At 34.8% G+C, this 12,407-nt stretch overlaps 1 protein-coding gene across 1 annotated transcript; it reads left to right on the forward strand.

The window, feature by feature from the left end:
* The first annotated feature begins 791 nt into the window (after positions 1–791).
* LOC150076879 (dual specificity protein phosphatase 10-like) lies at positions 792–11,981 on the forward strand. The gene is made up of 4 exons (XM_090386012.1): positions 792–891; positions 5,873–6,440; positions 8,308–8,658; positions 11,187–11,981. Exons 2-4 carry the CDS (start codon positions 5,885–5,887, stop codon positions 11,444–11,446), a joined length of 1,167 nt encoding a protein of 388 aa, XP_090242138.1. The 5' UTR covers positions 792–891; positions 5,873–5,884; the 3' UTR covers positions 11,447–11,981.
* The last annotated feature ends 426 nt before the right edge of the window (positions 11,982–12,407 follow it).

The raw sequence follows: 12,407 nt of genomic DNA on the forward strand, positions 1-12,407 counted from the left end.
TTCATACTAATAAACTGGAAAGTTGATTAGGGAAAACTTCATACAATTAAGTGGGAACGAATATAATAGGTTAAAAAAAAAAGAAAGAAAAAAGGTGTCTGAATAAATTTAGTATCAGTAAACTAAAAAAAAGAAAAGTTATATTTCATTATTCACAATTAACTTATTGAATTTATTTATTTTTATTTGTAAAATTCATCACATAATGGAGGCGATAAGATGATACCTCATACCAAACCAGTATTTTGCCATGTCAGCTTCTACTATGTGAACGAGACAGCCCTTCTACAAGGATACAATGTCCATTTTACTTTTTAGAGCAAATGGCTTCCTATAAAAACAGATTTTTTTTAACGTATCCTTGCTTAAAAGTTTATGTCCTTGTTTATAAGAGGTCAGTAACATACTGATAAGAAAATTAAACCTGTATAGGCCAGTGTTTGTTGTTTACGGTTATACATACGTATAGAGGTGTGATCAAGTAAACGAACTAGATGTACCAATTTGTTCGATTCATAATTTAAATGTCACTATTATGACGTATAAAACTGCGCACACTCAGAAAACCGGCAATTGTTTACATTACTATCTCTCTTTTTCGCCCCATACAAGAACGCAATGGTAGTTTTTGCAACCATAACGGGCGTCTTTAGATAGGGCCTGACATCAGATAATAGCACTTTGATTAGACGAGAGTAGCTGTACCAAATGACGTCAGAGAGTGACTCACGAGCTTGACGTCAAGATGCAGAATTAATAAAACAACCAGCTGCCGGAGTTCCACATATTCAACGAGCAGTAAGCGTGTGTGTACCACGTGAGTAACTTCGACTTGTATAAGCTGTGTTGTGCGTGTAGAAACTTATAGGAATTCACTATATTAAGTCACTGGTAAGTACAATTGTATGCTGTTTCTGACGAATAATCTCAGAACTATAATTTCTGAGTTGTTCATTTATTGAAGTGTTTAAGCTATATCAATGTCGGACTGGACAGGAAGATGCGGAGAAATATCTCGGGTTTGGGGGCGCTATCCTCCTTTAGGAATTTGCTAATGCCCTCGGTAATATTTACTGAGAGTTAAAAAAAAAATCTTTTAATTCCGGTGCCTTTTCTTTCCAGTCCGACCCTGTTTCTTTATCTTTGTTGTGTTGAATTTACACTGCTTCAAGCTGACAAATAGAATGTTTTTTTAGTTTTTGATTTTGTTTATTTATTATCATTTTGATGTTAATAGTTAATTTTACCAATGTGACTTTGGCGACCGGAAATATTCGTAATACATCTTATTAAAATCATGCAAGTCATCCAATAATAATCTCAAGTTGATCTTAAGTTCTCAACTTGGGATTATTATTATGATTCATCGTTATTTCGCTTCAATTGTCTGTATAGCATAAGGTATTACTAGCTCCTAACCAGTATTTATTTCTCCTTTATTATTTATTTTTTAAGCTGTATTGCAAATAGTCTGTAAAAGTGAATTCATTCCTCGTAAATGTTGGGCAAAATTTCTGCTTTATTAGCTCAAAGTAAACGGATTAAATGGTTTTAATTATTTATAAAATATATCCAAATAATTCAGTAATACAGCATATTTTACGATGTTTCAAAACCACTTTGGTATACGTTTTCCTGATTTAATACTAGGATAAAATAACTTAGCTCATTCTAGATATCAAAATATTACTACACGATAAATGTTTTACTTTATTAATATTTAAGTTTTTTTTATGACGTTTTTGTTGATTTTTCAGTTCTATGAGGGAATTCTCGCTTCTATAATTTCATTTAATTCAGACTTAAAGTGTAGTCTTTTCATCGAACCATACCGTGATTATACTTTAATTTTTTTTTCCCCGGAAACTGAGTGATTATTCAGAAAAAGAGCATGTGTTTATCTATTAGTCTGGTTTCCAAGAGCCCTACATTTCGAGGTAATTTTGCATCCGGTTGGAAATTGTGGTTCTAGTTCCGGTGAAAATTAAAAGGTGGATCTCCTCAGTACTGAAAAAAAAAAAAAACAGTAACTGGCATTTTTATTCGTGACTCAGTGTCCTTCTACTCAACTCTGTTACTTGATACTCACCTGAGCTTTCGAAAAAAATAAACAAGTGCAGAAGTTTATCGATATGCTAATAACGGACAAACATCTTAAATATGCAGAACTGCATGCATGAAACAGCGTAATCCATGATAATCGTCATGAGAGAGAATATATCTGATCCTTGCGGAAATACAGTTTAAACTTAACTACAGGAAATTTCGACTGAGTAACGAATGTATACAGACACCAGTGACAATATATATATATATAAAAAAAAAAAAAAAATCAGCATAATGAATGAGCGGGGGAGGATAACAGATTTCGGCATTAGTTGGGAACTTTTATATGTCGACTACTGCATGGCCAACTACAGATAAAACTTCCACGTTTGGCGTGTGTCGACACTATCGAAAAGCGGAAGTACGTTACTCCACCATCAGAGAGAAACAGTTAAGTGGTGCACGCATAATAAACTCTAGACACCAGGATCTAAAAAAATACGTCATCAATCTCATGACGTCTCTTGCATGAAAGTCGCCAGACAGTTTTGTGGGAGGGGAGGGGAGGGATCGACGTTGTAAGGACTACTGTATGTCCTTCTACATTCCAGTAAAGGTATAGCGGGAACTGCCCTTCCTTAACGATACCTTACACATCAAAGAGAAGAACGAATTGGATTTTGTTTTCTATAATAATAAAATAAGAATGGATACTTAATTTGTTCAACAAGCTACCCAATTGAGTGTTGAACAAATGAACATTCGCAAGCACTACAAGTATTCCTGCAGTTAATTGGGGGGGGGGGGGGGTTAAACCAACAAAAGTTACATCACAACTAGATAAACTCGAAATTCTGGTTTATGAAGCTGAAAATCTAGTGTTACCTTGTTCTTACATCTCCCCACCACAATCCCATTATTCATGATGTACATATTTCAATATTAATAAGAACTGTATTGCAATATAAAATAATAATAAAAAAAAATCTAAAATGAGCTGATATCTTAAATATTGACTTTTCCATATAATATAATATAACATACCTTTCGTACTCAGTACATTGTCAATTTTGACTTAATCCCTTCTTAAAAAAATATCAATAAAAAAACAATAAATAAATCATATGAACACAAAATAAATAAATTATAGTGTATTTATTATGTAAACTTAATAACAAATTAAAATGTTATCGTTACTCGATTTATCTCTTTTTAAGCTGGACTGATTAACTTGGAGCGAATTCTTAATATAATTCGGCTTTGCGAAATGCGTTCTTCATCAATATTTAAAAAAATTTAATATTGATCACTTGAGTGAAATACAGAGCACTTCATTATAATAAGACCATGGTATAAACACGATAATGTTTAAATTATTGAATTAATCCCCTCCCCTTAAAATATACACCAAAATTAAAACAAAAATAACTATTTCAACAAACAACAAAAATGCATGTCAAGTACCATTCTAAATACAAAAAAGGAATGATATACACACTTTTTTCCCCACGCCGTCTTCCCCACACCCAGTGTGGGGAAGACGGCGATACTTTGAGTTCAAATCCCTCGATGATGTGAGGAATTTTTATGGGCCTTTTTCTCGTGGCTGAGCTGATCTCAGGCTAGGGTAGCATGGCTTTTTCTCCCGAACTCAGAACAGGCAATATACATGGAGCAAGTGGCCTTAGTTTCCTATGCTCCTAAAATCCAATAACATGTACCAAGCAATCAATTACAAAAAAAATGTGGTATATCAAGTGGTATTTAGAATTAGGTACATTCCAGTGATAAAAAAAATTATCTGAACACAACATAATTCTATTGTAGAATGATATTGCAATGTATGTTCAAAAGACATCAACAAAGCCAAATATACAGTACGGAAAAGGAAGTACAAAAACTATCAAAAAGAAACCTTTTATTACTATCTCTGCAGCTACGTATACAGTATTTACTTTTTATTTATTTTTTTTGAAGTGATATGGCGTAACTCTGATCACCCGTTTGCAACGCAGTTTCACTAGCATGAGGAATGTCGCTAAACAGGTAACTAAAGGTACAGGAAATGTGGGTCAAAATATTACGTAATATACAATTTGTACTAGTGCCTTCATTGTAATTCTTTATAAATCGAGTAAATGAGAAATGGTTTTCTTTCATTGTTGATATTAGTTAGTTTAAAATTTTCGATCTATCTTGTTTTATAATTCATAGTAGATGTAAAGACTGAACTAAAACTGAAAACATACCTCCATTTTTTAAAATCTTACCAAAGCGTTTATATTGTCTTCTGCCAACTGCAATATAATATGAAATAAGTGAATAACAACCTATTTGCTGAAAATGGCCTCTGTAGTAATTACAGCGACACCGCACTATTTTTTGTTTTAATTTGCTTTGCATAACTGAACCTAGTAGCCGAAAATATGCGTTTCTACAGTTCATAATCTCTTTTTATATTTTGATGATTTAACATCGAAACTTCGGTCTTAATATTTCAATAAAATAAATAAAATAATAGTAATATGAAATTATAAAACTACTAATAATAATATTACAATAGGAAGAATTTAGAGATCTCCTTGGGCAGCATACGCTGGTGATAGTAAAACTATTTTTGTAAATACAGCGTAATTCCAAGATTCTAAACTTACATTTTCCTTTATTAAAAATGCATAACACGGTAATTTAAATTAAACGCACTTTCCTATATTTGAATTAAATTGCGTAATATTTTAGAAAAAATATATATTATTTTCCATTTAGTGCAATTTCTTCTTAATAGATAATGAATAAACGATGACATGGTGTTGTTTTGTAGGTAAAGCTAAAATATAGAATAATTGTTTGCATTTTTTTTTTAAATTCCGACTTTGAAATAAACTCAATTTCTACACGTGACAACATTTCTAAGCTGCTCAGAAGCCATTAACATATAGAACCATGCAGAATGGAAACGACCGCTACTAGACCTCCAGGGCAGAAAAAATGAATAGTCTTTGTTCCTGTGTGGTGCAGCGAAAAATTCAGTATACTGTAGTATTAATGGGACACTAAAGGGGAAGCTTGAAATGCCATCTTATGTCCAAAACTATAACTACCACTCCAGGCTTCTTACAGAATTTACATCTTACAAATATTCTGTAAAATACAGTGTAAAAACGTACATAATGACTGGGGAGGGGGACCCTCTTATCGAAATTTACTGGACAAAGAGGGGCTACTATCAATTTCAAGAGTTTAAGAGCTTGACGCCATCTTCCGTTCCCGGTTTTGGTTACTTCATCCTTACCCAATCTTTACAGGTGTTCAATTATCACCATATCGCTCCTGGAACCTATCCGGTCAAAATGACGACACAGTAGGCTTCCGATTCTAAAGAATCCAGGACACTCCCTACAGGAAATTGAAATCGTCTGAGTAACAACAGGCGACTTCAATTTTTATGGCCTGTCCAAACAGAACCTAACCTCATAGCTGTTGTTGCAGTGTGCTTGTGAACTTCGGGATTACTTTTTGTAGAGAACAGGGGAAATGCTTTATTTAGGTAATATTTAGTTTCTTACTTGCACATCTCTTAGTTTGAATTCAAGTAACTTTAAGGTATTGCCTCGAAATTTCAGTTAGAATTTTGCTGCTTTTCACAATTTGGAGCTTGGAGTTAGCCATGTATTATTACTAGGTTTGGTATTTTGGTGAGCCTTAGAGCTGGGGGTATCCAGAAGTTGTAGTTTAGCAGTAATATTTGTTTTGTAGGATTTGAAAGCACTTCAGATTATTTAATTTAGTTACTTCCAACAAATTTTAATATTTTGCTCTCTTACAGGTTCTGAACGTTATGTCTGGTAGCGTTGAAGTGCAGTTACCCGGCATCCCTTTCGATTGCCACAATCTTTCCGTTCCATATTCTGTGATCCGCAGGACTAAACTGAATCTTCCGTTAAGAGAGTGCGCAAGTGATTCGTGTATGGAACGGACAGCATCTCCACCTCGAAAAAAATGCAGGACTGATGAAACGGAAAGTACTCTGGATCCCATGACTCCAGAAAGAGTGAGTTTTGTAAGTGCTCAGGAAATTGCTGAAAAAATACGGGTAGACTCGTTATCTGTTGTGATACTGGACTGCAGGCCGTTTTTCTCTTATAATCAAGGCCATGTTCCTGGGGCATTAAACGTGCGATGTACAGATCGTATAACCAAACGACGACTGTTACAAGGAAAAGTGGACTTGCTAGATTTAATAGCAGAGGGAAAGGAGAGATTAAAAAACTCTACGAATGCGATAGTGTACGACGACAGCACTTCTGAAAGTACTGAACTGTGTGAAGAACTTCCTCTGACACTAGTTTTGAAGTCTCTATGGAAAAGCAAACTGCAGCCATTAATAATGAAAGGTTAGTTGTTTTACTTTTACAGATTATTCTAATAGTAGTCATTTTGTCGGAAGCTCACTGAGCATTTTCATTATATCATTCATCTATGAGTTCATAACTCTGTTTTATAATATTGTTTTCTCTCTTGGTCGGTTGCCAAAGAAAACACATTCTAGTTCATCCGGTTTTTTTATTGTTTAAATATCTTGTTGCTTTTCTCTCCAACGAAAGAAAAAATGTTTTATAAAGAATTATATTAAATAATTATAGCTAATGGTTGCGCTTTGAGAGAGATATTTTTTACGTTTCTAGGGTAGGGAGGGGCATTGTGATGGACTCCTGATATTGAAGTCTGGGTTCTGTATGGAGAAAAGCGTGCCTACTTAGTGAGGCCGTTTGCCTCGAGGACCGTGATGGCTCTCGACACACCCCACTAAAGTATGTTCTTTGTGTAACCTGCTGCCCAATCAATGTGTTATTTTATAATCAATACCTGAGATTCCACACACCCACATATATATAGTGGGACAGTGAAACTGAAGATTCTCTTCAAAATTAGCTTATCAACTGCTTTGAAAATATTTAAAAAAATTTAATAAATGTATTTTCTGTTTATACTCCGGGATGACCAGGAGAGTTCAGAAGACAGCGAGAATAAAAGAAACTGCACCGAATTTAGCAGTCACAGGCTTTAATCACAGTCACTTAGGGTGGATTGAAAATCTCGATCGTCCTTAAGCATACGGACTCCATTATTGCAAAAATCCGCTTCTCCCACGACATAACTTTCGCATGTCTGAACATTCGAAACAGGCACTTGCCCACTCGATCTATGGATAAACCCATCCCCGAATAATTGTTTATGCCTGCCGATGAAATGGAATATCACAAGAACATCAGTTATAGCGATCACGTTTTTATATTAATAGCAGATACTCCTCAATAGGGTGGGTTTTTTTTTTTATTAAAAGCACTGTCGCTCAACACATAGTCGTCCATACTCGAAAGTCTCTATTATGGGGGGTGGAAATAATAATAATTTGCTTCAAAAGGTAAAAACAAAACAAAACTGGAGTTTCTCTATAATTATTCGAATGAAATTGATGCTCGTTTAATAGATAAATTAAACAGAAATTTCATCTGTTCTCATATTTTAATTGACGTTTAATTAACGCATTAAAAAATGGTGTGGCTATTGTGGGAGCTAACCGAGATTATTGTTCGATCGGTTTCTGGTGAACAAGGGCAATCCCGGAATATTGCCGCAGTTCCCCACGTTAGTAACAAATCTTGTCGTCTGTATCAATTCCACTGATATATTCGCTTATTATTAAACATCTAAACGAATTCATTTTCAACATGACCGAGTGGATACAGAAGCTTTGAATGACTGTGATTCGCAACTGCATAACTACTACATATGGTTACGTTTGTTGTATTGTATTCTGTCTACCTTGTGAACTCCTGTCTCACAGAAGTATAAACAAAAACTTTATTTATTATATTCAGTAATGTTATTCTTTTAAATCTCAGATCAGTTTCCTCCCTCCCCTGGAGGAGTGGGTTGAAAAAATCGACTTAGCTCACTAGAATTGAAGGTAATAAGAGCAAGTTTACTATTTGCTTTGAGGTTAGTTATGGCCCAGAAAAACATGGCTGCCGGCTTTTATTATCACAATAAAATGATTTCAATGAGGCGAATAGGTACATCTACATCTGGAAAAATGTACGTTTGAAGTATAAACTAAAAATGATCAGCTCTGCAAGCTCGGGTTCTCTCTCTCTTTCTTTTTATTTAAAACTTCTCCATATGTGCAATTAATATATATATTAATATTTTAATTATTAAACATAATTAAAATTTAAATATTTTTCTCTTTTACTTTAGGTGGTTGGCGGGAATTTAAAAGTTTTAATAGTGACCTTTGTTCTTCATGCCCTCCGTCCAATTGCCATCCGTCTATTACCATATCCACTCCTCTTCCTTGTCAAGAGCCAACATCTGCTTTTGAAGATGTCAAAGCCACCTTAATCTTACCATTCCTGTATTTAGGAAATGAACAAGATGCCGGAGATCTAAAAACTCTGAAGGAACTTGGAGTTAGCCATGTATTAAATGTAACCACTCAAGTGCCTGGGTACCATCCAGAAGATGGGATCGTGTTCCATAGATTACCAGCGGTTGATACTAGTCAGCAGAATCTCAAACAGTACTTCAGCGAAGCGTTTGACTTTATTGGTGAGTAGAAACAATCCAGTTTTGTTGAGACTTGTGTGTAATAAGTGTTCTAACCACTGATCTTGATTACACTGTTATCAAAGGTAGTGATACGGAAGATAAAAAAAATATGACTTGCCTATCATATTTTAATGAAGCAGAGAGCATTTCTTGGACTGTAATTTGACACATACTCAGAATATATGTTCTGAAAATTATACAGATACCCTCCAGTATCGCAGTTTAATTAGTCAGGTGATGTTCATCTGCACTCTACATGGACGAACCATCGCACCTCTTTCCAATTCCTTTAAAATAGTTCTGTCAGGCTCTAAGTGAGTCGGTCCGTCAGTATCACATTCTCCAAAAGTAAAGTTGTCACACATCGAGCTTTATGATATAGGCATTCCCCTATTGTGTAGTGCACAACTCTATGCCATAAAATCGCATCAGTGTTGGAAGAACTGTAACTAAGGGTGCCACTGTTTTGCAGCTTGGACAATGCAGCCTTTTTCAAAATATTGTTCTTTCGAGTTGATGTAATGCTAAAATTTTTACATCTGATGAAAACAGTTGTGATTCATCACTACGGAGAATTCTTTTCCACTCCTCCATAGATCAGTTTTTCACAGCCATTTCCGATTACACCCATTTCCGTGCACTAACTGTCATGAAGGAGGTTTGTTGGGTGTAGTATCTTTGTGGAAGCCCCGTTAATGTAACGGTCTGCTGGCTGTTAGCTACTCCTGCCCTTTCCTTAACTAGGCATTGGCAATTTTAGGCATGATTTTTCCAAACAAAATGGCCAACTGTTTTAAAATTTCACTGGCCAATATTGGGCGTAATGGCTAACTTTTAGTTTGCGCAAGAATTGGAACCTTCGGAATGTGAAGCTCTACAATCTGGGGTTGCCTAAGTCCTGTTTCATGACATCACACCATCTGTCTATGTTCAAATATGTTGAGCTCTTGTTACACAGACACGTTAATTTATAAAAGACAAGCTTCCTGCAAAGGAAGCTTGTCATTAATAAATTCATTTGAGTCTTTGTGTGCATCGCTATCTTCTAATATATTACACAAACAACAACTTGTATAAAATGTACTTAACAATTGGTTTCGCAAAACTTTTGGTAACAGTGTTTTTAAAGGAGAATCATCAGACCATTGTGTTGTAATGGGTGCTCAAATTTTTTTTTTGAGAACCCATTACAACGCAACGAAAGTAAGATTAAATTTATTTATTATCTAAAGTTATACATACTAATTTTTTTATTGGCTTTGCCATTCGGATACCACAATTAATTACGAGTACTCTTGAGCAGTAATTGGCGATGATCGTCTTAACATTTCAGAAGAGTTTTGGGAATTTAAACAACTGGAACCTTGAATATTTAATTTTTTAAGATTAACTTATCAACTGGAATTGTGTTCTGGCATATAATTATTTTATTATTATTATTTTTTAATATATTTTATTATGTACTGCTCCAGACAACCTAGAGACTGATTGTCTCAAAGGTTCCGTGGGTTTTGCGTAGCTCTGAGAACGAATCATGCTATTTATGAAGTTGGTATTAGTATTACAATGGTAAAATGATGCAAGGAAGCGGGTTTTTTCTGTATCTGGAAGAAAAAAAAAAAAAAAACACCCTCAATTATTCATACCCTTCCCATTGCCAAAAAGTGGCTATCCAATTCCGCTTTGAACTCGAACAAACTAACAAGTAGCACACGCTTTTTTGAGTGGACCGGGGTTCAAGTCTGTGACTGCTAAATACGATTAACATTTGTATTGATTGATTTATTGTAAACTCCACTGACCTGGTGGTCGTGCCGGAGTATAAACAAGAACATATCTAGTGCAAACTGCATACCAAGCTGTGCAGTCTGCACCATTGGCAAATTCGATCTAAATGTTGTCTATCTTTGTAGAATACGGTCGCACGTTCAGAGCTAACCTTTTGCCAAGCCATTATGGCTTGGCAAAAGGTTAGCACAGTTTCATTGCTAAATTCAGTATCAGGAATTGTTCATTCACAAAATCAGTTTGATTAGTGAGCTACTGCTTCTATAAATTCCATTTAACTCGTTTGTTCTTAATATAGTGACTCAAAAAGGAGTCATTCCTCCTTGCATTATTTTCTGCTATTAATACTAATACATAAGTAGAAATCATTATCCTCAAATACTGATATAACCAGGGCCGACTACGAGAAAGCGAAACCTGAGCAAGTACCAGACCCTGCATGGGTATATCGCCGAAGCAAATTTTTGCTTCTTGATTTGAGACTTAAAAACATATTTACAGATTAAGAGTGCAGCACATTCAGATTTTGCGAAAGCGATAATCACTCAAGCAAATCACGAACCACACAATATTGTGTGTTGTTTTAAGCTCTCCCCCTAGACGCGTCTGAATTATTTTAGTCTTATTTGAATGATGATATGATAAATTTATTTATCTATAAACTTAATTTCATTTAATTGTGACTGACTTTGATTCTTTTCTCTGTTTTAGTAATTTTTTTTTTTTCTTCTCTTCTGCAGATAACGCCAGAGCCCGTTCTTGCAATGTTCTCGTCCACTGTCAAGCTGGTATATCTCGATCGGCCACTATTACCATCGCATACATCATGCATCACACAAAGAAAACGTCATTTGAAGCCTACAAACTTGTGAAAAGCAAAAGACCCATAATATCACCTAATTTGCACTTCATGGGGCAGTTGTTGGAACTGGAGCAAACAATGAAGTCTGGAGATATGAACTGTGATTCATCCGATGGCAATTTATGCAACATAAGCTAATCTGGAGCATAAGAACGCTTGCTTTCCACCATGAACAAATGTCGCCGCCTCCGACTGAAATAAAAGAGGGCTTGTCGATGACGTAATTATCGACCATACGGGTGTAAAATGTGTTCATAGTTCCTATATTTTACAACGGGAACTAACGTACGCCAAGATGATGTTGAGCACATTACCTCTCGCCCATCGTTCACTCGTGCCATGACCAAAGTATCGACGAGACTGTAGAGCCGAGATTTTTTTTTTGTTCAGAACGTAGAAAATAGACCGTATTATGAAGTGTGACAAGAAAGCACACAACTGCTTGCTTTGTTTTATTTGTGTGCTAGATGCTTCTTTGGTTGACTATTATATTGCTTCATTTTCAAATGACAGCCATTTGTTTTAAAAGGACTTTAAATGATGGTTTATTTCGGACATTAGCAGCATTGAATATAAATTTGCTTGCTTGCAACCTTAACTATACTTCACAATGCGACGCCTTTCTTTTTCTCTGTTTTATTTTTTACCAGCATTCATTTTTAATACCGCACCAGTTTTTTTTCATCAGAAACATCAATATTCTTAAATTTTATATTTTTTTAAATATAAAATATTACTTAAATTTACATTGTTTTCTCTAAATTAAAAAAAGAAAAAAAGTGAACTTTAGGTGCATTTAGTCATCAGATTCCAAAGGTGTATTCCATCGCAATGTACTGAATGCTAGGCTCTGAATTATTTGTATTTTGCTAAAATGTGATATTCTCTCTAGTCAACTGTCAGGGAAGAAATTGTCATCTGCTAGGGACCAAACTTGGCAAATACCAAAGGACATAGTTTTGTACAGAATTTGTAATAATAAAACCTGTTTAAAAATGCATTTGGCTTTGCAGTTTATTATTTATTTATTTTTTTATCCTATCTACAGTAATTTCAAGATTGTGTTGCTCCATTTACAGAAATTACAACCTATATATTA

Source organism: Mastigoproctus giganteus, chromosome 12, assembly GCF_048544385.1.
Source record: "Mastigoproctus giganteus isolate SK-2022 chromosome 12, ASM4854438v1, whole genome shotgun sequence".
In the NCBI taxonomy this organism is placed as follows: Eukaryota; Metazoa; Arthropoda; class Arachnida; order Uropygi; family Thelyphonidae; genus Mastigoproctus; species Mastigoproctus giganteus.

Coding starts and splice junctions, on each gene's coding strand:
- LOC150076879 (XM_090386012.1), top strand. CDS start 5,885: ATGTCTGGTAGCGTTGAAGTGCAGTTACCCGGCATCCCTTTCGATTGC. Junction 6,441..8,307: donor GCAGCCATTAATAATGAAAG/GTTAGTTGTTTT, acceptor CTTTTACTTTAG/GTGGTTGGCGGGAATTTAAA. Junction 8,659..11,186: donor CGAAGCGTTTGACTTTATTG/GTGAGTAGAAAC, acceptor TCTCTTCTGCAG/ATAACGCCAGAGCCCGTTCT.